The sequence below is a fragment of the Elephas maximus genome, chromosome 24 (genome assembly GCF_024166365.1).
Source record: "Elephas maximus indicus isolate mEleMax1 chromosome 24, mEleMax1 primary haplotype, whole genome shotgun sequence".
In the NCBI taxonomy this organism is placed as follows: Eukaryota; Metazoa; Chordata; class Mammalia; order Proboscidea; family Elephantidae; genus Elephas; species Elephas maximus.
Genome location: NC_064842.1, coordinates 50640017 through 50660033, shown reverse-complemented (window position 1 = coordinate 50660033; position 20017 = coordinate 50640017). Strand labels below are relative to the sequence as shown.

General features: G+C 38.6%; 1 protein-coding gene across 2 annotated transcripts in view; it reads right to left on the bottom strand.

Moving 5' to 3' along the window:
• Positions 1-20017, bottom strand: part of PLA2G4A (phospholipase A2 group IVA) — a 166091-nt gene that overhangs the window by 88886 nt on the left and 57188 nt on the right. For both annotated transcript variants that reach the window (XM_049868059.1, XM_049868060.1), the window contains exons 4-5: positions 11063-11211; positions 10291-10404 (exon numbers count right to left, since the gene is read on the bottom strand). In XM_049868059.1, coding sequence (XP_049724016.1) covers positions 10291-10404; positions 11063-11211 — 263 coding nt within the window. The remainder of the gene's footprint in view (positions 1-10290; positions 10405-11062; positions 11212-20017) is intronic.

Below are 20017 nucleotides of genomic sequence, written 5' to 3'. Positions count from 1 at the left end.
GTACAACATGGCAACATGTCACTGAATTGCACACACACAAAAAAAAATGGGTGGAATGGTAAATGTTCTCTTATATGTATTTCACTACAATAATTTTTTAGATGGGCTACTGTAGCACAAGGCCACACTTGATATATGCAGCGATAGACAAATAGAACATTTCTGAACTATCTTGACATAAATGATCAGTAAGTGTACAAGCTCTACCATATTTAAATGACAGTTCATTTTTGATCAATCAGTTCAAACAAAAAAGTAAGTCTGACAGTTAAATCTGCTTAATGAAGCATAGCAAATGCTTAATTCAATCTGGCCAGTCACAATTATAATGAGGACATATAATATTTACTTAGTGCTTACTGGGCCAGGCAGTGTTCAAACACTTGCCATGTATTTATTCCATGTATGTTTTAAGAGGCAGGTGTCTGTCAGTTTGCCGTACTGTGGGGGCTTGTGTGTTGCTGTGATGCTGGAAGCTCTGCCACTGGTATTCAGATACCAGCAGGGTCACCCATGGAGGAAAGGTTTCAACTGAGCTTCCAGACTAAGGCAGACTAGGAAGAAGGACCCAGCAGTCTACTTCTGAAAAGCATTAGCCAGTGAAAACCTGATGAATAGCAGCGGAACATTGTCTGATATAGTGCTGGAAGATGACTCCCCCAGGGCGGAAGGCACTCAAAAGATGACTGGGGAAGAGCTGCCTCCTCAAAGTGGAGTCAACCTTAATGACATGGATGGAGTAAAGCTTTTGGGACCTTCATTAGCTGATGTGGCATGACTCAAAATGAGAAGAAACAGCTGCAAACATCCATGAATAATCGGAACCTGGAATGGACGAAGTATGAACCTAGGAAAATTGGAAATCACGAAAAATGAAATGGAATGCATAAACATCGATATCCTAGGCATTAGTGAGCTGAAATGGACTGGTACTGGCCATTTTGAATTGGACAATCATACAGACTACTATGCTGGGAATGACAACTCAAAGAGGAATGGTGTTGCATTCATTGTCAAAAAGAATGTTTCAAGATCTATCCTGAAGTACAACGCTGTCAGTGATAGGATAATATCCATACACCTACAAGGAAGTCCAGTTAATACGAGTATTATTCAAATTTACACACCAACCACTAGGGCCAAAGATGAAGAAATAGAAGATTTTTATCAGCTGCTGCAGTCTGAAATTGATCAAACATGCAATCAAGATGCATTGATAATTGCTGGTGATTGCAATGCGAAAGTTGGAAACAAAGAAGGATCAGTAGTTGGAAAATATGGCCTTGGGGATAGAAACAATGCCGGAGATAGGATGATAGAATTTTGCAAGACCAGAGACTTCTTCATTGCAAATACCTTCTTTCACCAACATAAACGGTGACTTTTATACACATGGACCTTGCCAGATGAAACACACAGAAATCAAACTGACTACATCTGTGGAAAGAGACGATGGAAAAGCTCAATATCATCAGTCAGAACAAGGCCAGGGGCCGACTGTGGAACAGACCATCAATTGCTCATATGCAAGTTCAAGCAGAAACTGAAGAAAATCAGAGCAAGTCCACAAGAGCCAAAATATGACCTTGAGTATATCCCACCTGAATTTAGAGACCATCTCAAGAATAGATTTGACCCATTGAACGCTAGTAACTGAAGACCAGATGAGTTGTGGAATGACGTCAAGGACATCATACATGAAGAAAGCAACAGATCGTTGAAAAGAAAGGAAAGACCAAGATGGATGTCAGAAGAGACTCTGAAACTTGCTCTTGAGCGTCGAGCAGCTAAAGCAAAAGGAAGAACTGATGAAGTAAAAGAACTGAACAGAAGATTTCAAAGGGCCTCTCGAGAAGACAAAATAAAGTATTATAATGACATGCACAAAGAGCTGGAGATGGAAAACCAAAAGGGAAGAACACACTTGGCATTTCTCAAGCTGAAAGAACTGAAGAAAAAATTCAAGCCTCAAGTTGCAATAGTGAAGGATTCCATGGGGAAAATATTAAATGATGCAGGAAGCATCAAAAGAAGATGGAAGGAATACACAGTCATTATACCAAAAAGAATTAGTCAATATTCAACCATTTCAAGAGCATATGATCAGGAGCTGATGGTACTGAAGGAAGAAGTCCAAGCTGCTCTGAAGGCACGGGCAAAAAACAAGGCTCCAGGAATTGATGGAATATCAATTGAGATGTTTCAACAAACAGAAGCAGCGCTGGAGGTGCTCGCTCGTCTATGCCAAGAAATATGGAAGACAGCTTCCTGGCCAACTGACTAGAAGAGATCCATATTTATGCCTATTCCCAAGAAAGGTGATCCACCCGAATGTGGAAATTATAGAACAGTATCATTAATATCACACACAATCAAAATTCTGCTGAAGATCATTCAAAAATGGCTGCAGCAGTATACTGACAGGGAACTGCCAGAAATTCAGGCCAGTTTCAGAAGAGGACGTGGAACCAGGGATATCATTGCTGATGTCAGATGGATCCTGGCTGAAAGCAGAGAATACCAGAAGAATGTTTACCTGTGTTTTATTGACTATGCAAAGGCATTTGACTGTATGGATCATAACAAACTATGGATAACACTGCGAAGAATGGAAATTCCAGAACACTTAATTGTGCTCATGAGGAACCTTTACATAGATCAAGAGGCAGTTGTTCGGACAGAACAAGGGGATACTGATTGGTTTAAAGTCAGGAAAGGTGTGTGTCAGGGTTCTATTCTTTCACCATACCTATTTAATCTGTATGCTGAACAAATAATATGAGAAGCTAGACTATATGAAGAAGAACGGGGCGTCAGGATTGGAGGAAGATTCATTAACAACCTGCGTTATGCAGATGACACAACGTTGCTTGCTGAAAGTGAAGAGGACCTGAAGCACTTACTAATGAAGATCAAAGACCACAGCCTTCAGTATGGATTGCACCTCAACATAAAGAGAACAAAAATCCTCATAACTGGACCAACGAGCAACATCATGATAAACGGAGAAAAGATTGAAGTTGTCAAGGATTTCATTTTGCTTGGATCCACGATCAACAGCCACGGAAGCAGCAGTCAAGAAATCAAAAGATGCATGGCATTGGGCAAATCTGCTGCAAAGGACCTCTTTAAAGTGTTGAAGAGCAAAGATGTCATCCTGAAAACTAAGGTGCGCCTGACCCAAGCCATGGTATTTTCAATTGCATCATATGCATGTGAAAGCTGGACAATGAATAAGGAAGACCGAAGAAGAATTGACGCCTTTGAATTGTGGTGTTGGCGAAGAATATTGAATATACCACGGACTGCCAAAAGAACGAACAAATCTGTCTTGGAAGAAATGTGGCCAGAATGCTCCTTAGAGGCAAGGAGAGAGAAACTGCGTCTTACATACTCTGGACATGTTGTCAGGAGGGATGAGTCCCTGGAGAAGGACATCATGCTTGGCAGAGTACAGGGTCAGCAGAAAAGAGGAAGACCCTCAACGAGGTGGATTGGCACAGTGGCTGCAACAATGAGCTCAAGCATAACAACGATTGTAAGGATGGTGCAGGACCGGGCAGTGTTTCTTTCTGTTGTGCATAGGGTCGCTATGAGTCAGAACCTACTCGACAGCACCTAACAACAACAACAATATATAAAATCATGTTTTACAGATGAGGATGTATGGCAGAGAAAGAATAAACAACTTGTCCAACATCACACAGTTAGCAAGTAGTGGGAACCGTGGTTGGAACCCAGGCTGTGGCAACCTGCCTCTGAGCCTCGGGTCAGAACCAGCAGCTTGTGTCATCTCTAAAATGACAACTCTGATGGTCTCTAAAATGATGACACCAAAAGATATAACATAACCCTGATTTTATAAACGCCACCTGGAAAACAAAAACTGCAGACCCAGCCCTAGCATTGTCTTTCTCCTCGAAAAAATGTATCTGTCCTAAAATTGAGTGATAAAACATTGTCTAAGGAACAGTAAGGAGATACTGTAAACTTATGCTCTCCAACACTAGCTAATCCTCACTGCTACTAAGCCATCATTTCATTTAACATTTATTGACACATTAAGGCTGTCTCCACACTCCTTGAGTCACCCTGTCCTCCCCATTCTAATCATTTTCCACAGAAGCCATCTGCTGTAAACTTCATCAACCTTATTTACTTTCAATCTCATACTTTATCTGTATTTTTATCTACTAACTTTTTGCTTGCTCATTCTTCTGAGGAAAAAGCCAAACCCTGTTTGATCTAAATTCCCCCATTACCTCGTCAAAGACCTTCCATGACTCACTGCTCTCAGTAAGATTACATCCAGATTCCTAAATCCTGTATTTAAGGGCTGGTGTGGTCTGATTCCAATGTACATGCATTTCTTTCATGCTCCCGTCAAACTCGTCTAGACGCTATTTCCTGAACATGCTTTGTCCTTCCTAGTTCCATGCCTTTGTTCAAGCTGTTCTCTCAGCCAGGACTGCTTTTGCCCTTTAGTGACCAAACCACACCCTCTGCTTTAAGGATTACCTTAAGTCGTTGTTTTCCAGTGGAACCCAGAATGATCTCCTTGTTTCCGACTTCTTCATTCATTCCCTTCTTTACCTCTCTGATTTCATCTCCCACCACTCTTCCGACTACTTTTTCCCTGTGTTCCGGCCATACTTCCCTCCTGGATGTTACTCAACACGCCAGGCACTCTTGCTTCAGGACCTTCCTACTCCCAGTGCCTTCTGCCCTCCATAGCCTCAGACATGCTTTTTCTTAGCCACATTTTTAGAACTGTGTTTGTGACACCCTCCACACACCTATACATGGCCCCCCACCCTCCTTCCCTGGTTTACTTAATGCTTATCACCAGCTGGAGTCCCTGAAGGTGTAAACGGTTAACACACTTGGCTGTTAACGAAAATGTTGACAGAGTTCACTGAGAGGCACATCACGAAAAGGACCTGGTGATCTACTTCCAAAAAAAAATCAGCTGTTGAAAACCCTATGGGGCAGAACTCTACTCTGACACACATGCGGTCATAACTGATTTGGTTTGGTTTGGTTATTACTGGCTATCGCTACCTAAGAAAAATATCTTTTTCTTATTTACCTTGCTTCTTGTCTATCTTAAGTGATTCTTGTTTGTTCTGTTCATTACTGACTAGACATTGCCTAAAAATATTTCTGCCACATAGCAGGTACTCAGTGGTTATTTGTTAAAAACGAATAAAAAATAATTTCTTCTTATAACTGTCATTGCACATATTACATGCACTATTCCTTTGGCACTTAAAATTATAATGCATAAATACTAAATTCTAGTTAGTAACATGCTGAAGTGTTTAGTAGTAAAGCATACCAGTGTCTGCAGATTTTAAATGCATCAAAAAAAAAAAAAAAAGATGATTTGATGAATGGATACATGGAGAGGTTTGTGACAATGGAAATATACCAAATGTTAATGACAGAATCTAGGTTGCAGTTATATGATTGTACAATTATTTCAATTTTTTTTGAAAATTTTTGTAATAGAATTTGGGAAAAAAATTATAATGCTTCAAAGATGCCTTCCTTGACTTCCCAAAATTCAGTTGCCCACCATCATCCTCTAAACCTTCTGTCTGTTTTATTTTCTACGCAGTACCCATCACTAGCTGATGTTCTGTTGATTGTCCATTTGCTCGTAGTTGCCTGTTTACCTTCCCTATCAAAATGCAAGCTCCTGTAGAGTCAGGACATTGTCTGCATCTCCTCTGCTGTTTGGGCATTGCCTAGAACATTGCCTGGAACACAACAGGTGTTTAAAATATAACTTCTAAGTAAGAAATTCAGTGAAAGTATACCTCATAATACTGCTTACTCTATTAGTTATCAGTTTACACATGAATGCCTATTCCATTCTAAACAGATTATTCTCTGACGGAAACTTTCTGCAGCTTTCTTAAGAGTGAAATTTTAGGAACACAGTAAATGTTCAAATTCTTCTCACATCAATAAATCACGTGATCTATTGGCAAGTCAGTATTTTAAAATAGCATAAAACTACATAGATGAAAATTTTAATTATTGCATTATTGTTATTTAGTTTCTATACCTGTAAAGTGAGAAGAATTGATAGCTTTTCAGTGAATACAGGCAGATGAAAAATAACCTATTTTTTCTAGATCACTTAATTTTATATATTAGAAAGGATCTTAGAACCAATTTAATCTAAATTTTCATTTTAGAGATGAAGGAAATAAGACTCAAAAAGAAAGAATGACAATTCAAACATTCTGAAGGGAAGTTAATAAAAAAAAAAAAAAAAACAGGGACAAACTGAGAGTCTGGGTCTCCTGATTCCCAGTTTCTAGCCCATATGGGTAGAGCAGGCCCTGGGGTTCAGCAATCTCCATTTGGAGACTCCTATTGGAGTCCTGGTGGTGCACTGGTTAAGAGCTATAGCTGATAACCAAAAGGTTGGCAGTTGGAATCCACCAGTGGCTCCTTGGAAATCCCACGGAGCAGTTCTACTCTGTCCCATAGGATCGCTATGTGTCAGAGTTGGTTTGATGGCAATGAGTTTGGTTTGGTTTTGACTTATTGGTGGTGCAGTGGTTAAAGAGCTCAGGCTGCTAATCAAAAGGTCAGAAGTTCGAATCCACCGGCCGCTCCTCAGAAATCCTATGGGGCAATTCTACTCTGTCCTATAGCGTCACTGTGAGTAGAAATCGACTCGACAGCGACAGGTTTTTTTGATTATTCTTTCTCCAGATGTTTCCTGGCCACAGAAATCTCTCTAAATTGACTCAGTATTAACTTTTGGAAGATAAAAGAATCTTGAAGGAGTTTTTGCCAATCACATGTTGGCTTGAATCATTTATTCTGCTTTTGCCAAGTCCAAGCACCCTTTTTAGTTTACCAGATTGCCACAACCATCTTCGAGGTTTGTTTAAAAGACTCTTTTCCCATGTTATTCCCTTCGCTGGTCTGTTCTTTCTTGTGGTCCCTGTTAAAAGTGTAGATAGAAGATCGTCCTCTTCCTGTGAAGTGAAGACCGAGATCAGGCGAGGCTGGTGGCTTGCACAAGGAACTTACCACTGTGCCATCACTCAGTCTTTCTCCTCACTACCGCCACAGTTCATTAATTCAAAGGACTGTCATTCAGATGAAAACTGCAAAGTACTCTCCAGAACAGAGTAATGAAGGAAAGCTGTTTGGCCAACTGTTTTCTCAGGCACACTAAAGAAAATAATTATGTAAGCTGCTTTAAATTCAGGTATGTGAAAAGTCTTTTTTAGAGCCCCCGGGTTATACACTTAACTATAGGAAATGACAGGAGAAGAGGAAATGTGTTTTTTCCTACAGTATCTTCTCTAATAACCAGTCTTTATATCATAGACTAAGGAGCAGAAAAACACTACACTTTGGAAAAGTCAATCCATGCTTACAAAGTCCTCAACAAACATTTATGGAGAGCCTACCCTAGCAATGTGCAGTAGGTAAGGCCAGCAAAGTTTAGCCTTTGACCACCTTTAAACCATTCACCCCATTGCTCCAGAATGTACCTGCCAACTGTTTGATGTACGGTATCCCAACTTGCTTTTCTCTTTCAAAACTCTGCACTTTTTAAATTTCTCCTGCCTAGAATGCTCAGAGCTGCTTCTCTGCCTGCTGAAATTCTGTTCTTTTCTTAAGGTGTAGTAACAGCAGCAACAACAATAACGACAACAATAACAACAACAAACACTTATATAGTGCTTAATGTGTACCAGGCATTGTTCTAAACACTATATGTATGTGTGTGAATGTATATATGTATATGGTATTTGCATATGTTTATAATGAATTATTTATATACTTATATGTTTAATATATGTTTTTTATGTTTAATATATAATAAATTAAATACTTATATAAAGTATTTAAGTAATTATATAATTTATATTTTATATAACAAATTCTACCTGCCCTGGCGCCCTGGTGGTGCAGTGGTTAAGAGCTAGAGCTGCTAACCAACAGGTCAGCAGTTAGAATTCACCAGCTACTCATTGGACACCCCATGGGACAGTTCTAGTCTGTCCTATAGGGTTGCTATGAGTTGGAATCAACTTGAAGGTGATGGGTTAAATTATATCTAATTATAATTAAACAATTACATTTAAATATCTATTTATAGAAAATATATCATATGTAAATACATATTACAGTGTATATTATATTATATATATATAAATAGGAGCCCTGGTAGAGCAGCAGTTAAAGTACTGGGCTGCTAACCAAAAGGTCGGTGGTTTGAACCCACCAGCCACTCCTGGAGAAAGATATGGCAGTCTCATTCTGTAAAGATTTACCGCCTTGGAAATCCTATGGGGCAATTCTACTCAGCCCCACAGGGTCACTATGAGTTGAAAGAGACTCGACGGTAGTGGATTTGGTTTGGTATAGACTCCCCTATGAGATATTATCTCCATTTTTACAAATGAGTAAGCCAAGGCACAGAGGAGTTAAGTGATTTCCCCATAATAAAATAAATGTTAAGGAGCAGAGACACGGTTTAAACACAGAGCCTAGCCCCAGATGTGAAGGTGTTAACCACTATATTCACTTTTCAACCTGTTCAAAATCATCTATTGATTTGGAGTCATCCTTAGCTTCCTCCCACAAGACAATATTTCTTTATTCTATGTTCCCACTGCACTCTACATATTCCTCATTGATACTTATTTCACAGTGTGGGAATTTTATTTTATCACATATATGTACCACTCTAATTTCACTTCTCATTCCAACTCTTTCCTTACCTCTAGCCGAGATGGAAATAATTGAGGGAAGAGTTTACTGTACCTTATTCTTCTTATATTCCTTGCACAAAGCATAATTATTGATACATAGTAGATCTTCAATAAGTATTTGTAGAAGGAATGAAAGAAATAGCTTAAAAAGTGGTCAACAGAAATGTGGGCAGTATGTTTCCTGACACTGGATACAAGACATGCTTCCTGGAGTAGCTGAAGGGACCAGCATGGTGTACATGTACTGGAATGTCCTCAAGGCACATGGTTCACTCTGATTGCTTGATTTGGCCAAGACGTGCTTTGGACTTAAGCTGGCTTCTAAAAGAGGTCTATGTTCATTCAATAAATATAAGCTATGTATTAACTCTGTAACTAGATCGGTAAACTCAATATTTCAGGTTTTCTGATCCTATAGGATTTTAGTTTATAGGAAGCAGATGAAAAATTGAACAGTATAAATAATTCACCCCCAATGAATACCACAGACAAGTATCATGAGAGCACAAAGGAGGAAAGGTCATTTGAAATGGTAAAGGTTAGGAAAACTGACCTGCAGGTGAGAATTAAGGGATAGGTAAGGTTTTTCTGAGTGTAGGAATTCAAAATGTTATCCCAAAAATGGGCAAAAACACAGAGCTTTTACCACTAAGAAGAAATATATACATTAACCAGCTTTCTGGACACTGGCCCACTAGCTGTTTACATTTCTCACTGTGAACTACTAAATTAATTTCTCATAAAATTCAAAATGCAATCAGTTTGTTCTGTATAACTACTTCCCTAGGGTTTTATTATTGGAAAATAAGCTATCAAAACTCAGACATGCCAAAAAAGTTGAGAAATCAATCCTAGAAATAAAGAGTTGATGATAACGTCAAGATATTCCTGTCAACCCTTCACTGCTTCAGCCCTCGTTATTTCAGGGTTATTTAAAACAAAAATGTTCCTCCACAGAAGCTTAATTTATTAATAACCATATAATTTGGGGATACTTTGGATTTCCTTGGAAAATCTACGGGGCATTTCTACCCTGTACTATAGGGTTGCTGTGAGTCAGAATCGACTCGACAGCAGTGGGTTTGGTTTTTTGGTAGGTTTGGATTTCCCAGCAGTTTTCTTTGAGCTCTCTCTGTGATTCTCTCTCTCTCTCTGCCATTCCTTTTAGATTTTGCCTTGCCCTTTATAGTCCCGAATGTTCTGTAATAGGTCAGCCAATGGAGTCCAAAGTCATTGACTAATCCCAATGTTGTAACGTGCAGCAACAAAAGAGATGGAAGTCTCTGTTTTACTTAGTGTGTGACCTCAACCACAGTTTATAGATCTCAAGATAAAAAAAGATGAGAACAATAAGTAAAAGGGAAGACAAAATTTTCTCCTTAAAACACAAAACATTCACTTTAAAAACAAATACACAGACCACCAGCACCACCACCACCAACAACAACAATAAACAAATTTCCAAAAGTTAAACCCGACTTTTAAGAATACACAGATTTTTATGGACATAAGTATGAAAAACAATTGTGTCACTCACTTGGTTGAAAATAAAGGGAACTTCCTTCTTCTCTCCCACTTTCATAGAAGATATAGGAAATGTTGCTGTCCCTAGAGTTTCATCCATAACATAATTGGCATCCATTAATGTGATCTATAAATAGTAAAGGGTATAAATAGTAAAGCGTAGATAGAACACAAGCATAACATATCCCACGAATCTCTGGAAATTGTGTCTAAAGTCTTTCACATTTAAAAATAAACATTCTTGGATAATATTGAACTGTCATTTCAGATCCTCAATATTCAACAGGTAACAATACATCTCTCTTTTCCTTCTTAGTGCTGTATTTGTTACTAAAATAATAATTACCTTTTTTTTTTTAATTTCCTGATTTACCCATGGATTATCATGTTTTCAAAAATGTAACTTTAACCCCTTTCAGAGGAAATGTTATTTTGGAATATGAAGAAAATATTAATGTATAAAATAAATATACCTCTTTTGGAAAAATCTATTTTAACTTCTTTAAAAGGCAATTGACAATTATTTTATTTTACATGGATTCACTTTTTTATAACAGAGCACAAGGAGAGCACAGAAGAATCTTCCCAGCCCCACCTAAAGCCTGCATTTCCCACTGGACACACATTTTACTCAATGTACACCATCTAGAAGCTAGTCTAATGTGCTGCCCAGCTGGACTCTAATTACACCTAACTTGGGTGGAAGAGGGCAGTAAGGAAACAAAGACAAACATCTCTTCAACATGAATTTCAATGATCAAACAGTCCCCAAATGATTCACATACCTCCAAAACATTTTCCTGATTAGGATCCAAAATAAATTCAAAGGTCTCATTCCACACGGGATTTATGTCATTATTGAAGTGTCTTGTTCTTTTCCTGCTGTCAGGAGTGGTACAGATGAAAAGTTCCACATACGGATCTGGAGTATCAACTACAGAAAGTAAAAACATGTGAGAAGGAAGCATAATTTGATTCATAGCTCTTTTCTTTTTTTTTTTTCATTAAATGTCATCAGGGAATTTTCAAAGGATCTGCAGTAATGTATTTAAAATGTCTTGTACAGAATATCCCCCACGTCTGTCAGTTTGTCGTACTGGGGGGGCTTGCGTGTTGCTGTGATACTGGAAGCTATGCCACCAGTATTCAGATACCAGCAGGGTCATCCATGGAGGACAGGTTTCTGCTGAGCTTCCAGATTAAGACAGACTGGGAAGCAGGATCCAGCAGTCTACTTCTGAAAAGCATTAGCCAGTAAAAACCTGATGAATAGCAGCAGAACATTGTCTGATATAGTACTGGAAGATGAGCCCCCCAGGTTGGAAGACACTCAAAAGATGACTGAGGAAGAGCTGCCTCCTCAAAGTAGAGTCGACCTTAATGACGTGGATGGGGCAAAGCTTTTGGGACCTTCATTTGCTGATGTGGCATGATTCAAAATGAGAAGAAACAGCTGCAAACATCCATTAATAATCAGAACCTGGAATATATGAAGTATGAATCTAGGAAAATTGGAAATTGTCAAAAATGAAATGGAACACATAAACATCAATATCCTAGGCATTAGTGAGCTGAAATGGACTGGTACTGGCCATTTTGAATCAGAAAATCATATATTCTACGATGCTGGGAATGACAACTTCAAGAGGAATGGTGTTGAATTCATCATCAAAAAGAACGTTTCAAGATATATCCTGAAGTACAACACTGTCAGTGATAGGATAATACCCATACATGTACAAGGAAGACCAGTTAATACGACTATTATTCAAATTTACACACCAATGACTAGGGCCAAAGATGAAGAAAGAGAAGATTTTTATCAGCTGCTGCAGTCTGAAATTGATCAAACATGAAATCAAGATGCATTGATAATTGCTGGTGATTGCAATGCGAAAGTTGGAAACAAAGAAGAAGGATTGGTAGTTGGGAAATATGGCCTTGGTGACAGAAACAATGCCAGAGATCAAATAATAGAATTTTGCAAGACTAGCAACTTCTTCATTGCAAATACCTTCTTTCACCAACAAAAATGGTGACTATACACATGGACCTCGCCAGATGGAACACACAGAAATCAAATTGACTACATATGTGAAAAAAGACGATGGAAAAGCTCAAAATCATCAGTCAGAACAAGGCCGGGGCCAACTGTGGAACAGACCATCAATTGCTCATATGCAAGTTCAAGCTGGAACTGAAGAAAATCAGAGCAAGTCCACAAGAGCCAATATATGACCTTGAGTATATCCCACCTGAATTTAGAGACCATCTCAAGAATAGATTTGACCCACTGAACGCTAGTAACTGAAGACCAGATGAGTTGTGGAATGACATCAAGGACATCAAACATGAAGAAAGCAAGAGATCATTGAAAAGACTGGAAAGAAAGGAAAGACCAAGATGGATGTCAGAAGAGACTCTGAAACTTGCTCTTGAGCGTCGAGCAGCTAAAGCAAAAGGAAGAATTGATGAAGTAAAAGAACTGAACAGAAGATTTCAAAGGGCATCTCAAGAAGACAAAATAAAGTATTACAATGACATATGCAAAGAGCTGGAGATGGAAAACCAAAAGGGAAGAACACGCTTGGCGTTTCTTAAGCTGAAAGAACTGAAGAAAAAATTCAAGCCTCGAGTTGCAATAGTGAAGGATTCTATGGGGAAAATATTAAATGACACGGGAAGCATCAAAAGAAGATGGAAGGAATACACAGTCATTATACCAAAAAGAATTAGTCAATGTCCAACCATTTCAAGAGGTGGCATATGATCAGAAACTGATGGTGCTGAAGGAAGAAGTCCAAGCTGCTCTGAAGGCATTGGCAAAAAACAAGGCTCCAGGAATTGACGGAATATTAAATTGAGATGTTTCAACAAACAGATGCAGCGGTGGAGGTGCTCGCTCATCTATGCCAAGAAATATGGAAGACAGCTTCCTGGCCAACTGACTGGAAGAGATCCATATTTATGCCTATTCCCAGGAAAGGTGATCCAATCTAGTGTGGAAATTACAGAACAATATCATTAATATCACATGCAAGCAAAATTTTGCTGAAGATCATTCAAAAATGGCTGCAGAAGTATATCGACAGGGAACTGCCAGAAATTCAGGCTGGTTTCAGGAGAGGATGTGGAATCAGGGATATCATTGCTGATGTCAGATGGATCCTGGCTGAAAGCAGAGAATACCAGGAGAATGTTTACCTGTGTTTTACTGATTATGCAAAGGCATTTGACTGTGTGGATCATAACAAACTATGGATAACACTGCGAAGAATGGAAATTCCAGAACACTTAATTGCACTCATGAGGAACCTTTACATAGATCAAGAGGCAGTTGTTCGGACAGAACAAGGAAAAAAAATCTGTTTACTGAGCAAGTAATATGATAAACTGGACTATATGAAGAAGAACAGGGCATCAGGATTGGAGGAAGACTCATTAACAACATGTGTTATGCAGATGACACAACCTTGCTTGCTGAAAGTGAAGAGGACCTGAAGCACTTACTAATGAAGATCAAAGACCACAGCCTTCAGTATGGATTGCACCTCAACATAAAGAAAACAAAAATCCTCACAACTGGACCAATGAGCAGCATCATGATAAACGGAGAAAAGATTGAAGTTGTCAAAGATTTCATTTTACTTGGATCCACAATCAACAGCCATGGAAGCAGCAGTCAAGAAATAAAAAAGACGCCTGGCATTGGGCAAATCTGCTGCAAAGGACCTCTTCAAAGTGTTGAAGAGCAAAGATGTCACCCTGAAGACTAAGGTGCGCCTGTCCCAAGCCGTGGTATTTTCAATTGCATCATATGCATGTGAAAGCTGGACAATGAATAAGGAAGACTGAAGAAGAATTGACGCCTTTGAATCATGGTGTTGGCAAATAATATTGAATATACCATGGACTGCCAAAAGAACGAACAAAGCTGTCTTAGAAGAGGTACAGCCAGAATGCTCCTTAGAAGCAAGGAGAGAGAAACTGCGTCTTACATACTTTGGACATATTGTCAGGAAGGATCAGTCCCTGGAGAAGGACATTATGCTTGGCAGAGTACAGGGTCAGCAGAAAAGAGGAAGATCCTTAACGAGGTGAATTGACACAGTGGCTGCAACAATAAGCTCAAGCATAACAACAATTGTAAGGATGGCTCAGGACCAGGCAGTGTTTCGTTCTGTTGTGCATGGGGTCGCTATGAGTTGGAACCAACTTGACGGCACCTAATAACAACAGCAGTACAAAATGTATAATACAAGAACATAGCAGACTATTTATGCTTTACCTATTATGCCCCTTCCCTTCAAAATAGTTCTGTGAAAGAAAATCATTTATTGGATGATTTCCTCAGAGTTTGAGAGGACACATTTACTGCATTAAACGGTTCAATCCAGCATCTAGACAATCATGACAATTTCTCACCCCGATAACTACAACATGGCCTTCACCCCAGGTTGATGATGGTGACAAGATCTTGGGTTCAAGATCGCGATGCCTGTCTAGATTAGGAACATTATTCTGGTTATTTTATTTACCAGATAAAGTTGTGAAGCCATTATGAGTCAGAATCAACTCAATGGCCACAGAGTAGAACTGCCCCATGGGGTTTCCAAGGAGTGCCTGGTGGATTCCAACTGCTGACCTTTTGGTTAGCAGTGTAACGCTTAACCACAATGCCACCGGGGTTTCCAAAAACATAAATAGTGGGAGGAATTATGCATCTGTCTGTCTTTTCCTACATAATTGTAAATAATTTGAGATCAGAGACCAAGTCTCACTCATCTTTATATTTTCAGAACCTAGCAAAAAAAAGCAACTATCACCATATTTAAGGTGATAAGGATTTGAATTTCTCTTTAACTCATTCTTTCCCATGTGTTCACTGTAATTAATAACTGCAACAATTGACTACAAGATCTGTGTTAAGCACTTTATACAAATTAGTCTCATTTAAATCTCACAACAGCTCTATGAGGCAAGTAATCTATTTTAGTGTTTGAGGCAACAGAAACTCAGAGATGCGAAGTAAACTGTCCAAAATCACACAGCTAGTAAGCATCAGAGCAAAATCTAGAACCTAATTCTTCTGACTGAAATAATCATACTCTTAATGACACCATGCTTCCAAGTAATAAAGATGTGATAACAAAGTATGCATTGCCATGGAAAGAGAGGCTGGACTGAGAGTTTTGGAAAAAGAGAGAGAGGGAGATAGAGAGGAAGGGAAGGTCGGAGGGAGGCAAGGAGAGAAAGTGATGCAGAGGTACACACAGACAAAAAGATTAAAAAATGGAAAGCAAAGGTAAATAAAGAAAATAATAGCATTTGAAATGATTGCTTCCCAAACAGAACTGTTTTTAGACATACCCTGTCTTTCAATAACAGCCGTGGTCATCCAATAAACTAATAAATGTTCTTCATTTATTTTTTACACACTGCTCATAGTTCTTCTATGCAGTCATCAGATTTTTTTTTAAAAGTGTGATTTCTACTGTAAAGCATCTACAAATGAGGTATCAACATTTAGGATTCTCTAATTTTCTGTCTTGGAGCTTATGCATCTTGGTCAATGGCAGTAAGTTTCAGAAATCACAGTGCAACAGAAGTGCCTAGGGCTCTTGTTAAAAACAGAGACCTCTGGCCCCCACCTGCCTAAACACATAATCGGCAGACCTTATGGGGCAGTTATACTCTGTCTTGTAGAGTTGCTGAGTCAGAATCTACTCGATGGGAACAGGTTTTACAGTAGGACTAGGGAGTCTTCATTTTTCACCCCTTCGTGACCCAATTATTTTCTGCTTTGAATTTTCAGTAATGGAAGGCATGCTGAAATCAATGAAAAAAAATTTTTTTGAGGTAATATGTTTTTGATGTATTACTTGGGACATACATACACATCCCAAGTGGACTCTGATGGTAGTACTGGTGGGAAAAGACTCATTTCTTCAGATTCATGCAGTTATACAGGTCCCCACAAGGTGGCAGTGTGTGCTAAGAGTGGGAAAGCAGCTTCCCAAAAACCTGAGAGTTGGAAAATGTAGGTGGGAACTATATAGATAGATGATAGGTAGATAGATGATAGATGATAGATAGATGATAGATAGATAGACAGACAGACATGATAGATAGGCGGATAGAGGGATAGACAGACAGATGATAGACAGATAGGCGGATAGAGGGATAGACAGACATGATAGATAGATGATAGATAGAGATAGAGAGATAGATGATAGATGATGGATGGATGGATGGATGGACGGATGGATGGATGGATGGATGGATGGATAGATAGATGATAGACGGATAGACAGACAGACAGATAGATTGATAGATAAATAGATATATGCTGGTCATGAAGGGATTTTAAGCAAACATTCTAGCTGATACTGATGTAGGTAATCTGGTCACACTTTTGATATTTTTATTTGGGAGAAAAGGAAGTATAACTCAATGTTTATATCTTTCAATAGGGCCATGGAAGGCAAACTAGAAAACAAAAAAAAGTAAGAAAAGGAGGATGGTAAAGGAATAAAGGGATATGGATTGAAGAAGAGAGGGATGTACTATGAAGTGACTCTATCCACATCCTCAATTAGCAGGTGATTGCTCCTTTTCCTTAACCATGTCTCTGCCATGACACCAGTGCTCAGGTTTGCAAATCAGGAGTAAATTGCATGTTTATAGTAGCAGGTGGTAGAACATTATAAAGAAAATATATTTTCATCTTTTTAGTAAAAGCAACATTTGATTTTAAGAACAGTCGATTGACACTTCAAAGTAAATATAAAAAAAAAAAAAAGTTGACCTTCATTAGCCCATAGGGCCAGTTTTTTCTCATGATAGCCAATTCTCATGTTTATGTTTACTGTCTTAGATCTGTGTCTCAGAAATATTTAATAAACAGCCAACCTAGAAAACAAAAAGTCTGTGGGAAGGGAAGGCATGTAGATGGTAAACATCATTCATTCATTTAGCAAACATTTGAGTGAGTATTATGTACCAGGAACATCCCATGAAGAGGCAGTTTGGCTTTGATAAGGAGCCAAATCCTAAACTGCAGATTTGAATTATGGAAGTGAGTCAATGCTATAGGCTAATTTTAGTAGCAAGGGTAAATGGGAGACAAGCAGATACACAACGCCAATGACTAGCAACTCAGTCACCCAGGTTATTACACGTGAATTAGGTAAAATCATAGGTTGGCAAATTGTCTTTTGATGCTTCAGCTTCATTTGAATCTTTGAGGAAGAGGAATCTTCTTGAGTCGAACAAGAAAGAGAAAGCAGAAAGTAAAGTTCCTTGGGAGGAAACAGGAAAAGGAAGCGAATTGAAGTGGCATGACTCGATCAGAGATATACTCATCTTATCAGCCTTTTTAAACTCCCAATGGGTCATATGCCGTAACAAATTCCAACCCTGACGAAATGATAAAGAAAATTCCATACAAACAAGTGAACAACACCAGGTTTACATGTCAAAATACTAACAGGCATTTTTGTACTGGAATGCGGTTTAGTAGCTGTCACTTTGGATTCTCATTATTTATTGTAAATTTAAGTAAGTTGGTATTCTAAAATGATCGTCAAGACTGGCAGTTTCCGTAGTTTATTCTCTTGTATCTTCAGCAAGACTTCAAAGTTAAGATGCCAAAGGGTGATGGACAGTGGAAAACCACTGACGGCTGCAAACTTTGATATTGCAATCTACACCATTGCTAATCTTTGCAAGTTAAGAAACATCTGTACAGTGGTGGACTCTACAGGATGAAGAGTCTTAAGAGATGAGTTTAAAATTGGATTACGATAATCACATGTCTCAGCTCACTTTTTTTCCGCATCAACTATAACTTCTATTGGCATGGTAGCAGACAGAATGGCAAGCTTTGAAAACGGAAAATACCACTTTATTTTGACAGTGAACATTTAGCCCAGTGCTATAAAGAAGTTCCTAGAAATGCATTAAGAAAAATAAGTCAAATGTAAGAAAAGAAATATTTTGCTTTTTTTTTTTTCTCCTAAGCACTTATCCTACAGCTTTGTAAAGTCATGCCCATAGGGAAATTGGGTGTTGAGTCACTGACTCAGCTTCAGCTTGATTATTTCCAGCCAAACAGTTGGTGAAGCAAAGATGTAATGTGTGGGCAGAAACTCTCCTACATCTCATCCATTTATCTAAATCTTGACAAACAAAAATGGCGGGGGTGTGGGATACAGATCTTTTTGCTCCCATAAAGATGCCATGAATCTACATGCACCAGAAATAGCACCAGAATTCCAGGGTTACAAAACTCACTCACGAACTTTAGAAGTTTAAGGAGCGCCTGCCTAAAGTAAAACAGGTCTATCGTCATTTTGACCCTGTCAGGGTGAAATATTATGTGATTCATGATATGAGCTTATGGCAGCTTCTAAACTCTTCATTTTATTTTAAATATTCTCCATTTACTTTCTCATATCCACTTTGCTCAGTGGGAACTTAAGCCCCTTGCTTAAAATAAAGATGAAACATAACCTGTGACAATTACTGTAATAAACAGCAAAAAAATCTCAAAAGGAAAAATCCACCAATTCTGCAGCCAAAATATCACCACTCTGAATAGCTGCAATACAATCACTATGAACTTAAAGGCAAGCTGAGCCAGCCAAAACACACGCAACTCCATGTTTGTCAGGGGAGAACTGCACTCCACAGGGTTTTCAATGGCTGTGATCTTTCTACAGTAGATCGCCGGGTCTTTCTTCTAAGGTGCCTCTGGGTGGATTTGAACTACCAGCCTCTTTGCTAGTATCCAAGCACTTAACTGTTTACACCACTCCGGGACTCTGATGAATTTAAAGCAGTGTTCCTCAAAATGTAGTCCACTAGAATATCTACATCAGATTTATCTGTCATGCTTGTTAAAAATGCAGGCCAATCAGATTCTTTAGGGAGGATTTGGGAGTCTGCATTTTTAACATCTTGACCAGGTGATTCTTAGGCACACAAGTTTGAAAAACAGGATTAAAGCATTTTATTAGAATGAACTAAAGAGCAATGGTATAATAACACCCACAGCAAAGTGGAAACATTTTGGCATTGAGGAGGCAACAGACTTACTGGCCTTGTGTCTTGGAGGTTTTCGCTCCTTTTGACTATTTTGAGTACAATCTGGTTACTCACATCTGTTTCTCTCCAGCCATGATTATATGCTTTCAAGTGGCCACATGAAAACAAATTGAGAATAAACCAAATGCGGGTATGTGATTTGGCCATCTGTTTAAGGTGACAGACTGATATTCAGGTATTCTTCAATCACCACCAAAGTAGGAATGCCAAAATAAGACCAAAAATTAAATAATAGTTTATTTAAAGAAATTCTTGTGAATACTATTCTCAAATGTGGTCATTCCTCTGAAATATGTATCACTTAGTGATAATGGTAATCAAAGATGGAGAACTCACAGCAGGTTTTATGACTGTCAACTTTTTCACTACCAGTACTACTAAGCTGGTCGAGTTGTGCTAACATAAATCCTAGGAACATAATGGATAGTACCACTATAAGTCTATGAACTTCAACAGCAGGTCAGTTCTTTTTTTTTTTTTTTTTTAACATAATGTAAACAAGATACATACTATACAGCTTGTTGAATTTTTTCAAACTGAACTCACCCATGTAAACACCACCCATATGAAAATATGGAATATCACTAACCTCCTCCACAAAGGGGACCACTACCCTGACTTCTATCAACATA